This window comes from Eptatretus burgeri, chromosome 11, assembly GCF_056783735.1.
Source record: "Eptatretus burgeri isolate ZD-2024b chromosome 11, Ebu_testis_v1, whole genome shotgun sequence".
Lineage (NCBI taxonomy): Eukaryota > Metazoa > Chordata > Myxini > Myxiniformes > Myxinidae > Eptatretus > Eptatretus burgeri.
In genome coordinates this window covers 32,164,883-32,184,256 of record NC_140971.1, presented here as the reverse complement: position 1 = coordinate 32,184,256, position 19,374 = coordinate 32,164,883, and the positions used below count along the sequence as shown (strand labels likewise).

Here is a 19,374-nt window from a genome sequence, read left to right as displayed (position 1 = left end):
TGATTTACTTCAAACCAAGCTTATAGTGAACCTTATTATATTTGTCACTTATAATCCTACCCATTCCTATAGTGAAAAATGTATATTTGTGAAGATCGGTAGGGTCCGAAGTTTTGGGAGTCATGGTCATCGGTCAAAATTACATATTTTCCATTATAAATCAAAAAAGGTTAGGAATATGCGTGTTTACTATGGAAGACATATTCCTTTAATGACTTTCATTTGACACCATGACCTTTGACCTTACGTGGCCTTGAAAGGTCAAAATCATTTTATGGTCATAACTTCGTTAAAAATGGTTTAATTGACTTCAAACTAAGACTAAAATATTCCTTATAATCAACATTCAGGTTAAGGATGTATCAAATTTAAATTTGATCCCCAAAATAACTTTATGCCTTAAATGGGCGGGATTTGTTGTGCCTGGCACCACTTGTATTTATTTGTAATTGCATGCGAAGAGAAACGTGAATAAGTAACATTGTTACCAAAGGAAATTTGGAAATTGTAATACCCTATGCCACCACCACCACCACCAGGCGGTGCAACACGATGCAGATTTACAGAGAATTTACGTCTCCCCCCCTCCCCGCCACCGTGCCCCCCCACACCCCCACGTGAGGCCATGGCCACATAGCCAATGTTACCCCCCTCCCCCCTCAAAATTGTATTTGTATCCCGAGTTTGGAGTCTGTAACTTAAAAGATGTGGCCATGCATAAGAAACAAACATAAACAGACAAACAGATAGATAGTGACATTTATACAAATATAGATGAGATTCAAGCAAGTTTCAATGCCAGCCTGATAGTTAAAAACTAGAGGGGGAGCACTCGGTAGAGTGCAAAACCTCCGCCGTCAATAGTACTGGGTCACTTAAGTGAACCTGATATCCCATTCATTGTAGGTCAAAACGGTTCAGACTCTACTGAACCACGATTGAATAAACTAAACTAGATTGACGAGCATGTAGAAATGGCCAAAAAAAAAATTCGAAATTTTTTTGAAAAAAAAAGTTGCAAAATTTCAATTTTTTTTTTCTCCAACAATTTTTTTTTGGGGGGGGGGTTTGGAAATCACTTAAAACATGTAGAACTGCAAAAAAAAATTCAAATATTTTTCAAATAAAATCGAAATTTTTTTGAAAAAAAGTTGCAAAATTGTTTTTTTTCTCCAACAATTTTTTTTTTGGTTGGAAATCACTTCAAACATGTAGAAATGCAAAAACAAAAATTCAAATATTTTTTTCAAAATGGCCGCCATAGCTGCCATATTGGACTTTGGACCAAGTCCAAAATCTAATGGCATGATCCTTGGACCACACCGAATCCCCCTACCAAGTTTCGTCAAAATCCGTCCAGGAGTTTTTCAGTAATAGTGTTCACAAACAAACAAACAAACAAACAAGCAGTCATAGACTGGTACTTACGAAATCGTCAACTTGACCTCTGACCTTGTCTAATAAAAGCTGTCTCCAGAGAAGGTAGCGACGCAAACCAGAAGTTTCTACGATGATTCTGTACCAAACCATCAAAAATCGAATGTTTTGGATGTTTCACCTCACTGTGACCTTGACCTTTGTTGACCAAAATCTAATCAGCGCTAGTCATCAACCTCCTGAATCACGTGGTGTAATTTGACATTGGTAGCTTCTTCCGTTCTCGAGTTATCTGTACCAAACCATCAAAAATCGAATATTTTACCTCACTGTGACCTTGACCTTTGACAGATTTTGACCAAAATCTAATCAGCACTAGCCATCACCCTCCTGAATCACGTGGTGTAATTTGACATTGGTAGCTTCTTCCGTTCGAGTTATCATTTTTTGGATGTTTGACCTCACTGTGACCTTGACCTTTGACCAAATTCTAATCAGCGCAAGCCATCACCCTCCTGAACCACGTGGTGTAATTTGACATTGGTAGCTTCTTCCGTTCGAGTTATCTGGACCAAACCATCAAAAATCGACTATTTGACCTCACTGTGACCTTGACCTTTGACCAAAATCGAATCAGCACTAGCCATCACCCTCCTGAATCACGTGGTGTAATTTGACATTGGTAGCTCCTTCCGTTCTCGAGTTATCGTGCCTACAAACAAACAAACACACAAACAAGCAGTCATAGACTGGTACTTTCGAAATCGTCAACTTGACCTCTGACCTTGTCTAATGAAAGCTGTCTCTTGAGAAGGTAGCAACACAAACCAGAAGTTTCTACGATGATTCTGTACCAAACCATCAAAAATCGAATGTTTTGGATGTTTGACCTCACTGTGACCTTGACCTTTGACCGATTTTGACCAAAATCTAATCAGCGCTAGCCACCACCCTCCTGAATCACGTGGTGTAATTTGACATTGGAAGCTTCTTCCGTTCGAGTTATCGTGCCTACAAACAAACAAACAAACAAACAAACAAGCAGAAACGGAAGGCATCAATATACTTACGAAATCTTTAGATTTCGTAAGTAACAAACAAACAGAAACGGAAGTCAGCAATATACTTACGAAAACTTTAGATTATCATTTTTTGGATGTTTGACCTCACTGTGACCTTGACCTTTGACCGATTTTGACCAAAATCAAATTAGCGCAAGCCATCAGATTTTAGTCTTTCGCAAATCTTTAGATTTCGCAAGTAACAAACAAACAACAACAAAAAAAAAACATACAAGCTGACTAACATATCTTGCAAAAACTTCGTTTTGGCAAGATAACAAACGGAAGTCATCACTATACTTACGAAATCTTTAGATTATCATTTTTTGGATGTTTGACCTCACTGTGACCTCGACCTTTGACCAATTTTGACCAAAATCTAATCAGCACTAGCCATCATCCTCCTGAATGACCTGATGTAATTTGACATTGGTAACTTCTTCCGTTCTCGAGTTATCTGTACCAAACCATCAAAAATCGAATATTTGACCTCACCGTGACCTTGACCTTTGACCGATTTTGACCAAAATCTAATCAGCACTTGCCATCACCCTCCTGAATCACGTGGTGTAATTTGACATTGGTAGCTTCTTCCGTTCTCGAGTTATCGTGCCTACAAACAAACAAACAAACAAACAGAAACGGAAGGCATCAATATACTTACGAAATCTTTAGATTTCGTAAGTAACAAACAAACAGAAATGGAAGTCATCAATATACTTACGAAATCTTTAGATTATCATTTTTTTGGATGTTTGACCTCACTGTGACCTTGACCTTTGACCGATTTTGACCAAAATCAAATCAGCAAGAGCCATCAGATTTTGGTCTTTCGCAAATCTTTAGATTTCGCAAGTAACAAACAAACAACAACAAAAAAAAACATACAAGCTGACTAACATATCTTGCAAAAACTTCGTTTTGGCAAGATAACAAACGGAAGTCATCACTATACTTACGAAATCTTTAGATTATCATTTTTTGGATGTTTGACCTCACTGTGACCTTGACCTTTGACCGATTTTGACCAAAATCTAATCAGCACTAGCCATCATCCTCCTGAATGACCTGATGTAATTTGACATTGGTAACTTCTTCCGTTCGAGTTATCTGTACCAAACCATCAAAAATCGAATATTTGACCTCACCGTGACCTTGACCTTTGACCGATTTTGACCAAAATCTAATCAGCACTTGCCATCACCCTCCTGAATCACGTGGTGTAATTTGACATTGGTAGCTTCTTCCGTTCTCGAGTTATCGTGCCTACAAACAAACAAACAAACAGAAACGGAAGGCATCAATATACTTACGAAATCTTTAGATTTCGTAAGTAACAAACAAACAGAAATGGAAGTCATCAATATACTTACGAAATCTTTAGATTATCATTTTTTTGGATGTTTGACCTCACTGTGACCTTGACCTTTGACCGATTTTGACCAAAATCAAATCAGCAAGAGCCATCAGATTTTGGTCTTTCGCAAATCTTTAGATTTCGCAAGTAACAAACAAACAACAACAAAAAACAACATACAAGCTCACTAACATATCTTGCAAAAACTTCGTTTTGGCAAGATAACAAACGGAAGTCATCACTATACTTACAAAATCTTTAGATTATCATTTTTTGGATGTTTGACCTCACTGTGACCTTGACCTTTGACCGATTTTGACCAAAATCTAATCAGCACTAGCCATCATCCTCCTGAATGACCTGATGTAATTTGACATTGGTAACTTCTTCTGTTCTCGAGTTATCTGTACCAAACCATCAAAAATCGAATATTTGACCTCACCGTGACCTTGACCTTTGACCGATTTTGACCAAAATATAATCAGCACTTGCCATCACCCTCCTGAATCACGTGGTGTAATTTGACATTGGTAGCTTCTTCCGTTCTCGAGTTATCGTGCCTACAAACAAACAAACAAACAGAAACGGAAGGCATCAATATACTTACGAAATCTTTAGATTTCGTAAGTAACAAACAAACAGAAATGGAAGTCATCAATATACTTACGAAATCTTTAGATTATCATTTTTTTGGATGTTTGACCTCACTGTGACCTTGACCTTTGACCGATTTTGACCAAAATCAAATCAGCAAGAGCCATCAGATTTTGGTCTTTCGCAAATCTTTAGATTTCGTAAGTAATAAACCAATGTCACCCGCAGGGTGACCCGTATCTTGCCAAAAGGTGACGACGTGTGACTGCTTGAAGGTCACACTGAGGTGAACAGAGCTGCTATCCACCAGGAGCGACTCCTTGAGGAATATCTGCCTACGAGAGATTCCGATGAGAATCGTTCTACAGAGTAACCATGAAAAATATGCTTTTGCCTCATAACGTCACCAAATGACGTCATAATGTCTCAAGCTTGACATATCTAGAAAGCACTCATCGATGTGTTCAATTGGAGGTACTACACGATATGGTTCCTAAAACTTGAAAATTTGATCTTGGGGTCAAATATGTTTGACCTTAGGCGTTTTACCATGAAGGTCAAGGCTGATCGCCACCAAAAATTAATCAGCTGAGCGCCAGCCCATGAACTATATTCCCATGAAGTTTGAAGACGATCCGATCAAAATTACTCAAAAAATAAGGGTTTCATCGACTCCCTTGATTTGCGGCAAAGTGACCTTGACCTTTGACCTTGACCTTCAAAATTTTGTGTGCTGAAAGGGACCTCTATAGGTCTCTGATATGCGAAGTTACAAAAATTTCCAATGATAACTGTGCTCTGCAGAATTTTTTATACGTGATTACAGACAACCAAAAAAATAAAAAATTAAAAAAAAAAAAACATACAAGCTGACTAACATATCTTGCAAAAACTTCGTTTTGGCAAGATAACAAACAGAAACGGAAGTCATCAATATACTTACGAAATCTTTAGATCAAATCTTTAGATTTCGTAAGTAACAAACAGACAGGGGTGAAAACAGTAACCTCCGTCCATCGTCGATGGCGGAGGTTAATAATAATTAACTCGATGGGCACTCGGTAGAGTACATACCTCCGCCACGTAATGCCTGATCCATGAGAACACATCGGGTCCAATACATTTCTGAACTAGAGGGGGAGCACTCGGTAGAGTGCAAAACCTCCGCCGCCAATACTGCTTGGTCACTCAAGTGAACCTGATATCCTATTCATTCAATTTGACGTCAACAGTGCTCAGAGTTATACTTTGCAACTTTCCCTTCTACTTTTACATGCTGAATTAGTCATAACTTGATTCCTTGAGACAGAAATTGATTTTATGTGGGTATATCCACCTGAAGTTCCAAAATTAGTCGCAATTATAATTTTGGCATGTTTTTTTGTTAGAAATCAATTTTAACATGTAGAAATGCAAAAAAAATAAAAAAAAAATCGAAATTTTGTTGAAAAAAAAAAGTTGCAAAATTGTTTGTTTTTTTCTAAGAATTTTTTTTTGGGGGGGGTTGGAAATCACTTAAAACATGTAGAAATGCAAAAACAAAAATTCAAATATTTTTTCAAAATGGCCACCATAGCAGCCATATTGGACTTTGGACCAAGTCCAAAATCTAATGGCATGATCCTTGGACCATACTTAATCCCCCCACCAAGTTTCGTCGAAATCCGTCAAAGAGTTTTTCCGTAATACTGTTCACAAACAAACAAACAGACAGGGGTGAAAACAGTCACCTCCCTCCATCTTCGATGGCGGAGGTTAAATATCGTGCTATTCAGTACTATATAGTTTTTGGCCCTATCCCTCAATGGTGAAGAATCACTCTAAAATTCTAGTAGTCGGATCAGGATCTGGATTGTTCACCAAAATCTAATCAGCTTGTTCTCGTCACACACCGAACCTGTCCACAAAATTTCATCGGGATCCGTAAACAATTTTTTGAGATATCATGTACACAGACAAACAAACAAGCCAGTAGGTGACATGGGTGGTCGCTATATAATTGCATCCCAGTCATACAGTTTTTGACGGATCGGGCTGAAATTTTTTGACAAAGAAGTTGATTATAGTGCGCATAAAAGCACGGAAGCCGATTTTTGACTTTCGATTTTTTTTTTTTTTTAGGATTTTTCAAAAATTTCAAAGTCCCGTTGCTAGACAACGGTGGCGTCCATAGCAACAGTGCTCAAAAGCATACAACAAGATCCTGGTATGAACCTACCTGTCAAGTTTCATTAAAATCGGTTGACTCCTCTAGCATCCAGAGCTGTCCATTACATACATATAGACAGACGGAAAACCTGAGAATAACAGTAGTCTAGCGACCACCCAACCAACAGAAAGGGGTGAAAACATGACCTCCTTCACCTTCGGTGGCAGAGGTAACTAATGGGAGAAAAACAACATTTATTTTTTACTTTCGATCCCAAATGGAATGGAGAAAGGTTTGAGCAGTGATAAATCTCGATAAACTGGGTCAAATAAATGCAGGGTTAGTTTATCAAGATGGTGCCGATGAATAATTTCAATTTCTTTTGTGACTTTTGAGATGAATATATATATATATATATATATATATATATATATATATATATATATATATATATATATATATATATATATATATATATATATATATATATATTTTTTTTAATTTCAGCTGGAAAAGGAAACGTCTGACCAAGGACTTGAGGACATGAGTTTTCAAGCGTGTGCACTTCACTGTGGGTGGCAATTTGTACATCTTTGCATAAATTTTTTTTTTTAAAAACCGTAATCGAAGACGTTATTTGAGCAAGTGTGCATTGCTTCTCAATACCATCGAGAATTCATAGCATCTGTAATTCCATGGCTGATCAATCAAGTGTGCGAGTGAAGACAAACAATTTGAACACAGACTTTACCTTTCATCCATTTTCAGATAAATGAATCATTAAATTTTAATTAATTCGGTCATGGACACCAAATTGCACATCAGTATTGTCTGGTGCAAGATTATTTTGCATCAGGTAATCAGGGTGAACGGACCTTTTGGCCATGCTGTACAAACAACGGGTTAATTAGCAGGAGACAATGTTCGGTAAAATAATTTATATCACGGATAAGGGTGCCTTTGAGTAGGTTGGCAGATGCCTGACAACACACAGTGGCAGATGATTCATTATCACCTGAACCAAAGAAGTGATCTCAGCTGGAAAATAGAACGGCACTCGGTGGAGCCCATACCTCCAGCATGTTGAACAGTTTACATTTTATATAACCCACCGATTGGTCGGATCTGCATCTGGACCTGAACCAAAATTTAATCAGCTTGTTCCTGTCACCTGCTCAAATAATCGACCAAGTTTTGTCATAATCTGTCCACAGCTTTTTGAGATATCATGCTGTATATAGTTTTGGCCCCATCACTCGATGGTGAATAATCACTTAGAAGATTTAAAAAATAAAAAAAATCTCGTCTCCAAATTCGGATATTTACCAAATTCGAACCAATTCTTCCTCGTCAACCCAAACTGTTCACAAAATTTCATCCAAATCTGTCCATCATGTTTTGCGGTTAGTGTGGTATATTGTTTTTGGGCTCATCACTCAATGGTGAAGAATCACATTTTAAAATTCTCAGTTCTTCACCAAAATCGGAATCGATTGGTCTCACCACACACCCGACCTGTCCACGAAATTTCATCCGAATCTTTCCACAACCTTTTGAGATACCCTGCTGACAAAGCAGGGGTGAAAACATAACCTCTATCCACCTTCGGTGATGGAGGTAAATATCGATTGGTTGGTGGCAGCCTCAGTTGCTCATGATAAGGCCTGAAGTGAGGCGATCTAACTCTCAACTGAAGTATTGCATTGCTACGTTCACGGCGTCTGCGGAGCACCATTCTGAGGCGCTTGATGAGCAGCACCATGCAAATCTCACAGAACAGTAACTAACTCCATGTCATCAAAAGAAAAACTAGAATGGGCACTCGGTAGAGCGCATACCTTCGCCTCCGCTACTTTTTTGTTCTTGGCATGAGAGTGGGGGGAACAGAACAGTGAACATTTTGGTGTTGCTTTCATGCAAATCGGTTTTGATTTGACCGTGTTATGACAAAAACCGCATATTTTGAAAGGTCATGACCCCACTGACCTTTGACCCGTTAACCGCTGACCAACCGCGAACAAGGATAATGACGTAATTGTGTCATGTCACCCATCACAAGATTGGGCAATGAATTCTGAACATTTTGGCATCGGTTGCATGCCAATTAGATCAAAATTGACCGCGCTATGGTAAAAATACGAATTTGACCTTTCCGTGACCTTGACCTTGACCTTTGACCCGATCGCTCCCAAAATCTAATCAAATGTTCCTTGGATAATAACCCATCATCCCACCAAATTTCAAGCGATTTGGTTTAACACTGAGTTATGCGAATAACAAACACACACACACACACACACACACACACACACACACACACACACACACACACACACACACACACACACACACACACACACACACACACACACACACACACACACACACACACACACACACACACACACACACACACACACACACACACACAAATAAATAAATACACAGCGACCAATACATAACCTTTCGCAGAATGCGAAGGTAACAACAAGGAAACGTTTAAATAACAGAAAACTTCATATCACTCTTCTCAACTGCTATACATAAGACGATGATAATGGTGACTGCAAAGTTGAAGAAACAAATTTTGTTTTCAATAAGGTGTAATTTTCATTGCAAAATTATTTATCAAATAACCACACGTTATCTGTCTACTTCAAAACCAAAGCAAAGCAGAGGATGGTAATTTTTTAAAAAAACATTTCTTCGATCAACGTGCACGTGAGCAATCGGTACGTAATCAAGGACTGACTTGAAGGCCTTGTAGGCAGGCCGGAACCAACAGAGGTAGGAGCAGGGCGTGAAGATGATGAACCACAGGATGGAAAGTCCAAAATCGACTCCCCGCGTCGAGTCGACACAAAACCAGGCAAGGCAGCCAAGCACGTTCAGGCAGAGCGTGGCCGCGTGCACTGCAAGGAGAAGTGACAAAGGGATGCACACACAAGCAAAGTCCAAGGCATGTACGTGGCAGCTGTTAAATGCTCAACTGTTTGGTCTTGTTTGCAAACCACTGTATGTTGAGAGAGACCGAGAGTTGTTTCTGCTATGTGTGTGTGCCCACGGCAAAAAAACAACAAAAAACACGTGAAGTATACCGCTATTACACAATGTTGTACATGTGAATGAATGAAAGAATGACACCATACATACATGCAAACACAGGCAGCACTTCAAGTCAACATCAGGATCCAACACCATTTGATAATGCACCCACTGTGGCTCAGATGAAGAGGAAGCAGTTCGATCGCAAAACTCATTGAAAATGTGAACAAGCCAATAAACCAGTAATCTCATTTAAATGAGGAGATGCTGCCTACGAGTGAGAGCACATGACATACTCACTGACCTATCCACAAATAATACAGCATCTTGACAACCTTCTGGAATTGCACGGGTATCTCGATGGTAATATCCTGGTAGAAGCATGGTCCCAAAGGGAACCACGATGGAAGCGGCGGCCAGTTTTTACTTCCAGCTGGGGGTGGATTGGGAGACGATTGAAACAAGGGTAAAGGGACAGCATGTTCGGTCATCCGAAGCAGTGGTGAAACTCAGCAAACAATGTGCAATCATTTAGTTTGGCATCATATTTGAAAACATCTTGGCGAGAGAAAAATTAACCCGGCCTGACTGACCGGTTCCAGCAGCGATCCCTTGCATCTCTCGCTCTCGGCGATCCAACTCAGCCGCCTTGCGCTCCAGCTCTTCCTGCCGCCTCAGCAGTTCTGACTGTGCAGCTGATGCCTACATACACAAACGTTCCAGACGATTACACGATGAGACAGCGATGCAAACCTCATTCGTGGCACAAGATCCGACACTGAACCCACCTCTGTGCCATAGCCTTGCTGGGTGTATGCTGGAGGCTCCACAGTAGGCTGCATGACAGCTGGCTGGTAAGCTGGTGGAGTTTGAGTTGGAGGAACATTCTCACCCTGGAACATACCACAAATTAACCCATGTCAAAATTTCATACTTTTGGGCACTCGGGGATTCTTGGGAGATGCTCAAAAACGAATGACTTCCAATTACCTGTGGTCTATAAAACCATTATTTAATCTCTCCAAAGTTTCTTAGCCATTCCATTGTCATTTTGTTGACCTTAATTTAACAATGCCTAACTTGGCAGCAGTTATGGGAGCACCTTAATCAAGCCTGTGTTGACCCAACGGTTAAGGTGGATGGACGGCATATTTTTCATCCCCGTGTACGAAGCACCAATCGGACGGTACATAGTTGAATAAAGACTCAAACCCAGACGAGACAGCTCAAATGCAAGTGTGCTCCCTCTGCACCACCCTGTTAGTCTCATCATCGAAGTCGTTGTCGTCATTGCGTCTTACCCTTAAGAGAGCGTCGACGCCACCAAACCAGTGTCTCAGCAAGGTCATTCTTAGGTGGTTTGCCATTGCCTTTCTTGCTCTATCTTACTGAGACAGATGCCTATGAGTACGGCAGTCAGAAAGCAGAGAGATAGCAAAACAAAGGAAGCTGCAAGAATTTTTCTTGACTCGGGCATGAACAATCACAAGGTGATACTGTTGTGGGCTGGGGTTCGGTGGCAATAAACGACAACTATGTGGAGCAGTGGAGCAGTCTCCCACCGAACACCCGGAATTAAAAGGTCGTCACCCCGGATAACTCCGGAGTCGAGGGGCCACTTAAAGGACCGTGATCGCCAATTCTCTGACGGCGTGGGGAAGGGTCAATAGCCAAATTTCAATATTTCTAAATCTAACCTAAATTCCCTCTAACTTGTTCCACGGGCCCCATGAGGAACTGTTCCTGCCCCATGAGGCCGGTCTATCTATCGCTAAACCCTTCCCACTAACTAATTCTCCTTTGCCCGGGCAGGATGTTTACCAAATCCCGGCTGGGGCCATGTACTTGGAGTGAGGCCTTTTTTTTCTCTTGCACCGCCAGGGCGGCGGTCGGCGACGCGCTCGTTTGTCCCTTCCGTCGGACGATACCTGGGGCCTTGTGGTCGCCCTGCACATCGCAACAAGTGCTCGCCTTCGAGGGGTCTGCCATGCGAGCCAACGCGCGCCACGAGGTCCCCAGTGTCACCCACGCACCGAACCTGTGCAGTTTCCCGTGCAGGCCCGCCCGAGCGTATCGTTCCAGGAACCTGCTCCGCGCGTTCCGCGAACAGAACACACGGCGCGCAGCACGTGGAGCTTCACACACACGCCCGCATGCAGACCCGTCCGTTCCAAATTCACACAACACTCGCCATCTACATTCTCGCCGTCCACGCGGCCGGCTCGTATCCGACGTAGAGCGTTCTCGTGCCGGATTACGATCGCGCAGACGCGCACGTGTGGGCCGTGCGCGAAACGCGCCATTGGCCTCGTACGTGCCGTCGTACAACCCGGCGCGGTTGCCAAAATGGTTACTCGCGGCCCATTAAGCTCACCATTCATGTCCCCCGTTTGGATCGGTCCGTCATCCATTTCCATACACGCACTCACACCATTCGTACACCTTGACACACACTCTAGGACAATCACACTGGGGGTGGGAGTCCGCAAAAGGGATCCCGAAGCCTCTACTCCCCCCAAACCCTGCATGGACCCATTCGTACCATGCACCCGCTCGACCTCGCACGGCCCGACCGGACTCACCTGGTCGCAGTCCACTTCGAGGGAGCATACCGTCTCCTTATGTTCCTGAGGGAGGTTAACCTGATGCTCGAACTGAGTCCTGATACATTCCACCAGCTCAAGCCCATTGTCCCTCACCAACTCTATGTATGTGTGCTCTTGTGGTTTTTTCATGCAACTCCTGCGTCCCTGGATCCTCTTTTGTTTTGTTTAATTCATTCTCTACTTGTTCTATCTCCCACGTCTCTGTTATTTTTTCGCCATCCCTTCTGTTATTTCCCCCTTAATTGTGGTGGCGTTGCTCATCATGTTGACCTCACCCGTCTCCATTGCGGCCCGAACACATTGCGCACTCCCTATTGACTCAATCGTTCCCCTACATGCAGGCGCCATTTTGCCTTTCACCGCCTCCAATTCCGCCTTCATCGCCTCTTGGCCCGCCTGGAGGTTCAACCCCATGCTCTGCATCTCACCCCTCAGTGTTTGCATATTTGCATCCATTTTATTTTCCATTTGCTTCATATTTTGCGCACTTGCATTCATTTTCTGCATCAACACCTCCAACATTTGTCTCATGTCAAATGACAGAGCCGATCCACCATGATGGTGTGCGGAACCGGCAGGAATCGGGTGGGGGACTTTGACGGAGGGGGGAGGGGGTTATACACCGTCCCTCCCACTCCCAATATCCCTTCTGGGTTTGGCTGCAAGGAAATGTCTTCCTGCATGGGGGTGCCGTCCTGGACCATAGGTCCTTCTAAATTTAAATTAGAACCCACCTGAGCCAGCTCATCTTGACCCACCATGGTGCCTCTGAGAACATTTTAAAACGCTCTTCATTTAGAGGGAACGGGGGGGGGGGGTGAGGGGGGTTTACTCCGCACACCCCTGATCCGAATCCCTGAATTTCGTAGAGGCGGAGGGGCCGTATCACACTCCTGATCACCAATTTGTTGTAATTGGTGTCCCTTAAATTTCGTTGTGGAGGCGGAGGGGTTCGAACCACACTCCTGCCAACCAATTTGTTGTGGTGCTCGGCTCAGTAGCGAGGACGAACGCCAGACGGAGCAGTTTGGCCGTCTCCTACCGAACACCGGAATTGAAAGGTCGTCACCCCGGATAACTCTGGAGTCGACGGGCCACTCAAAGGACCGTGATCGCCAATCCTCTGACGGCGTGGGGTAGGGTCAATAGCCAAATTCCAATATACCTAAGTACCCACGTTGTCAAATTACTGGGGAAGTCACACCCTTGGCCGATTCTGTCCGATCCGAGTCGCAGGTAACGACTCGGATCCGGCGTAACCGAGTGGAGTTAACAGAGCTGCGCCGGTCCCAATGACAACTTACGGCACCAACGGCCTTACTATTTCTCAAACCCGCACCATTTTGGGTCAATGAAAGAAAACATGAACAACGAACTGGAACATTTAACACGGGGGTTTATTTATAAACAATAATCGGGGAGGGGAGCACACAAAGAGCAGAGTTATCCGAATAAAATAAATACAATTTACAAGGAACGAAAAGCACTTTACAATTTCTACTTACAGGATGGCGACACACACACACACACACACACACACACACACACACACACACACACACACACACACACACACACACACACACACACACACACACACACACACACACACACACACACACACACACGTCTATTTTTGGTCCTCAGCGCAGGAGAGAAAGGCGAGATGGGGGACCAGAGCCTGGTCGGGGTAACTTCTGGCCTCGTGTGGTCACACCGACTCCAAACCACCACGGTGGCCCTCGAACCCACGACCCGAAGTCCACGGCCCACGATCGAGACCAAGCCACCACGACCGCAGACCGCTCGAACCACGACCACCACTGTCTGCCATCCTCTTGTTTTTACCACCACTCTTGAGGTCCGAGCGATTTCTTCTTTCACCACTCGCCTTCCGATTGGACGGTGCCTCTTGGGGGGGGGGGGGTGTCGAGGCGTCTCGGAGGTCCACCCCCCGAAGAGGGTCCGTAGTAGCTTTCGGCATGCTGGCCTCCCATTGACTGGGGTGCGCATGAGATGCTTGCCCTTGGCTCATTGGGCAGAGGAAACACTCCATGCCCTTTTTTGGAGCAGGGCTCCAATCTGAGGCGAAGGAAGCACCACCCACGTCTGTGCTCGGCACACATGCGCATGAGGAAGGCAGATGGTGGCAGGAGCGAAGGAGGGATGTTGTTGTTGTAGTTTATGTCGATGTATAAATCCTGACTATAAAATAACTCACAGCACACACACACGAAATTCCCATTCGACAGAGGGGATGGATTCTAACTACAAACACATACTTATCGAAACAACTGAACTGTGAGACTGCTGTCTGTTTGTGTGCAAAAGGCTGCCAGATCCGTAACAATACATCGGCTGATGAGAAACAAATTTCCATGGACGAGTCGGCGTCCAGCACAGTTTTAATGCTCAGCATTTGCCAAAATCCTCAAATTGGCAAAGATCTGCAAAATGCCCAGAAAATGAGGCCAAGCAATAAAGTGATAAAATAGAAAGATCCTTTAAAGAGTTCATTTCTTGCACAGCACCCAAAAACGAGATTTCAAGCACATTTGCCAAGTCGGATGCAACTGTGGCCTTAAGTCAGCTGGGCGATTCAAACTTTATGTGGATCAGGAGAAACCCAATCGTGTTGAAAAGTTACTTAACAAAGTGCATCGATCAGAGAGACGAATGGTAAATTCGAGGAGGTAGTGTTAACACTGTACAAGAATCGAGTGAGGCATCATGTGGAATATTGTATTCCGTTTTGGTCACCACATCTGAGGAAGGAAGTCACTGCCACAGAGAGGGTTCAGCGTAGGGTGACTGGATTGATTTACAGACCGAGCTCGACTAAGATATGAGGAATGGCTGAAAGAGAGAGGGCATTGGAAAGGAGGCAATTATGAGGGGATACAAGCCTGGTGTTGGCTTAGTGGTTAGGGTGGTGGCTTGGGATCCTAGGGTCCTGAGTTCAAGCCCCGTTGGACCGCTGAATTAATACACCAGGCGGTTGACTCAGCCTGTCATACTTCCGAGGTTGGCAAAATGAGTACCAGTGTACTGGTAAGGGGGACACTGCATCAGCGGCAGAGCTACGTCCCAACCAATGATGCAACCAGCAGCCACAGGCTGCACTCGATAGTGAGATGAGGGGATATGATAGAGATGTTAAATATAATGAAGGGTGAAGACGAATAGACATGATAAGTTGAGAAGATTTTCAGCAAAGTCGACAGCGAGAGGACAAGGGGCCAAAGCCTGAGGGTAATGAAGAGGAGAGTCAAGACGGTAGTGAAGTATGCATGGGTCTTTCATTCAGAGAGTAGCAAATGCATGGAATGGTCTCCCTGGAAAGGTAGTGGCAGCAGAAACAGGAGATAAGTTTAAATTGAAATTCGATAGATATGGAGTGGCCAGGGAGGTCATGTTATTCTCTTTATGATTATAATTATTAATACCATGGAAGAGTAGCTGCCCCACAGGCAATCTTGTTTCTCGCATGCAGCACGTTATTCTGACACATCCAGTTATTTGCGTGGTGTATAGGCAACAGACGGCTGCCTCAATCACTCCCAACATTTTTTTAGTAAGAACCCACAGAATGTCAAGATGGGTATAAATTGTTTTGTTTGTTTGTTTTTTTCTTGTAAAATTGATGGCATCAAACAAAACTTCAGTAAGCACAGCTTCAGGGTGTCCTGAGTAATCCCTGAAAGTTTCAGCTTCCTCGGTCAAATCCTCTCGGAAGAGTATATGTAACTTACAACATACATACTTTCCCTCCATTATATATAGATGGGTAATGTCTATGCCTGGTGTTGGCTTAATGGTTAGGGTGGTGGGCTTGGGATCCCACTCAGCTGTTGAATCAATACCAGGTGGGGTTGACTCTGCCTGTCATCTTTCCGAGGTCGGCAAAATGAGCGCCAGCTTGCTGGTATCCTGCGTCGGAGTGGCGACCCGTCTGGGATTGCGTCAAATAACCAAGGAGACTGCTGAGGCAGCACCGACGCTCTGCACAGAGAATGGTTCCAATGGATGGATGGGTAATGTCTGTGATGTTGGTGAGATTTCCTCATCAAAAAAGTGAATGCGCCATCACTATTTGTTCATTCCTCAACTGACAAGCACCATTCACCACCACCCCCCACCCCTCCAAACCCCCGGCGATGTTCCAGTGCACCCCTCTCTCCTTTCCTCCCAATCAAATTGGGCAATCGTATCATGGACTTTCGGATAAAATGGATGTGGGAGTGCGAAAGTACTGGCATGATTGCCTCCTCCTGTGTCCTGATTTATCAGGTTCCTGTGAAAAAAATGAATTATCTGCAGTGAATTTTAAAATGCGACGCGTCGACAGTATCTACACAGATAAGTAAATAAATCCATGAAAATGCACGTCTCCATTGGACCAAGACCGATGACGAGATATTGAAAATAATAAAGATTCCATTTTGAAATATAAAACACAGAGTGAGTAACCTGGGGTTGTCACATCAGGGTGCGACGGCTTTCATTCCGAGAGAGGTTCGAATCTCGACAAAGATCCTTTATGGTAATTCATGCAACACAAGTACGAAGTCCTTCATGAGCCGAAGTCGGTGGAAAGAACTTTCGGTGTTCCACGTCGTTATGTACCTACCGTGTGTGTTGGGTGTGCAAAAGGTGTGTACTCAGCCAGACTTGGCTGCACGTTCCTGCCTGCTTGAGTAACCGATGGATCCTAAAAAACAATTACATGGAAGCATCAATCAATCAATCAATCAATCAATCAATGAACCTGAAGATCGGAGGAAAAGGTGTTTCCAACATTTCTACACAAACTATCCACTGGCACAGAGAAGGCGGCATGACGGGTACAAACATGTCAGGCCTGAAAGATCATCGCAACACACTAGGTATCAGGCACAGTCTCGGCGGCACTCGGGCACGGCATGGACCCTCGGCACGACCTGGACCCTCAGCGGTACTCGGACACGGCCTGGACCCTCGGGCACGGCCTGGACCCTCAGCGGCACTCGGGCACGGCCTGGGCACTCGGGCACAGCCTGGACCCTCAGCGGCACTCGGGCACGACCTGGACCCTCAGTGGCACTCGGACACGGCCTGAACCCTGGGTAGCACTCGGGCACAGCCTGGACTCTTGGGCACAGCCTGGACCCTCGGCGGCACTCGGGCACGGCCTGGACCCTCGGGCACGGCCTGGACCCTCGGGCACGGCCTGAACCCTCGGGCACGGCCTGAACCCTCGGGCACGGCCTGGACCCTCGGCGGCACTCGGACACGGCCTGGACCCTCGGGCACGGCCTGGACCCTCGGACACGGCCTGAACCCTCGGGCACGGCCTGGACCCTCAGCGGCACTCGGGCACGGCCTAGACCCTCGGGCACAGCCTGGACCCTCGGCGGCACTCGGGCACGGCCTGGACCCTCGGCGGCACTCGGGCACGGCCTGGACCCTGGGTGGCCCTCGGGCACGGCCTGGACCCTCGGGCACGGCCTGGACCCTGGGTAGCACTCGGGCACGGCCTGGACCCTCGGCGGCACAAAGCACAGTGTTGGCCAACAGATCGGTCGCAGTCACGTCCAGCCACAATCGGAAGCTTTATGGTGTGAGGATGTGGCGACCCAAACCACGACCAAAGGCCAAGACCTCGACGGAGAAATAACCAAACCAAAGAGACGGAATATCTCGCCTGAAAGGGGTTCACGTCATTGGGATCGGCGAAGGGATTGCTGTCCAGGTCAGCCATGGATACTGAGAGGGAATAACCCACAGGTTGACAGAATGAGCCGGAAAGGAAAAAAAATGAAAGAATCCGGCCAAGATGTCTGACTTTGCAAATCCGGAAGGGCGACGAGGATCTTCTTCCTCTTCTTCTTCTTCCGCATCCTTTCCTCTTCTTCATTTCCTGGTTTAATGGCGCTTCCAGCGCCGCTGGGCTCTATAAACACCGAAGGCTCTATATACGCCGCTGGCCTCGATATACGCCGATAGGCTCTATATACGCCACTCGGCAAAACTTGGACGTTTTACCCAAGGAGCTGTTCGTTTTCCCGAATTTTTTCATTAATTCCCGTTCTCTCTGAGGAATCTTAGCACGGATTTACAGAGTCGAGGATGTTTCTGGTTCAACATACTTATGATTCCCTGGCACATCGAACACTTTGATCCCGATCTCTCAAATATTGTGGATCCCTCATGTTCGACGTAACGGGCGTTTTAAAAAATATATAAATATATAAATCAAAACCGATCGAGATTCCTGTCATGTCTGTTTCATATTAACATGTGAATAATTATATATAACATTTTGTTCGTTTTTAATTTTGTATGTTTCTAATTGTTTGTTGTCCCTTTATGACGGTTTTTAAAATTGTAATTATCAGCTTTGTCCCTTTTTTCGGTTTATGTTTTATTATTCATGTTTTATATTTGTTTATTCTTTAAAGTGTCATGATTTTTCTCAACTAACCATTCGTTAATTAGTTATGTTAAACCTTTTTTAGAGCAGAGTTGTCACAGTTTGTATTTTTGATGCTGATTGATATTTATATGTTTTCTAATTACAGTATCAGGAAATTTTTGGAAAACCAAATATCCTCAACCCTCGTACTTTTGTTTGGTGTTTGACATAAAATCTAAATTATTATATTAAATAAAATATATAAGCTCATTCTAACCACTCATTGACTCACTCCTCACTCACTCACTCACTCACTCCTCACTCACCACTCACTCACTACTCACTCACTCACTACTCACTCACTCACTCCTCACTCACTCACTACTCACTCCTCACTCACTCACTCCTCACTCACTCCTCACTCACTCCCTCCTCACTCACTACTCACTACTCACTCCTCACTCACTCACTTCTCACTTACTCAACTCACTCCTCACTCACTCCTCACTCACTACTCACTCACCACTCACTCACTCACTACTCACTCACTCACTCCTCACTCACTCCTCACTCACTACTCACTCCTCACTCACTCACTACTCACTCCTCACTCACTCACTACTCACTCACTCACTCCTCACTCACTACTCACTCACTCCTCACTCACTCCTCACTCACCACTCACTCAGTGATATTAATGTTCGGCACTTTCCGGGTGACATAGAAATCTGAAATTTCACCTGCCAAAGGAAATCGAAGCCAGTACACCGGGAAAAACCGCAGAATCCTTG

General features: G+C 44.4%; 1 protein-coding gene across 2 annotated transcripts in view; it reads right to left on the bottom strand.

Annotated features, from left to right (window-relative positions):
• Positions 1-18,100, bottom strand: part of SCAMP1 (secretory carrier membrane protein 1) — a 41,519-nt gene extending 23,419 nt beyond the window's left edge. The window contains exons 1-6 of one of the 2 annotated variants that reach the window (XM_085845790.1): positions 18,014-18,100; positions 16,820-16,900; positions 10,372-10,476; positions 10,177-10,285; positions 9,888-10,016; positions 9,291-9,450 (exon numbers count right to left, since the gene is read on the bottom strand). In XM_085845790.1, coding sequence (XP_085701916.1) covers positions 9,291-9,450; positions 9,888-10,016; positions 10,177-10,285; positions 10,372-10,476; positions 16,820-16,900; positions 18,014-18,085 — 656 coding nt within the window. In that variant the 5' untranslated portion in view covers positions 18,086-18,100. Of the gene's footprint in view, positions 1-9,290; positions 9,451-9,887; positions 10,017-10,176; positions 10,286-10,371; positions 10,477-16,819; positions 16,901-17,872 lie in introns of both variants that reach the window. The other variant, XM_085845789.1, reaches the window with a different exon arrangement.
• Between the last annotated feature and the right edge of the window lie 1,274 nt (positions 18,101-19,374).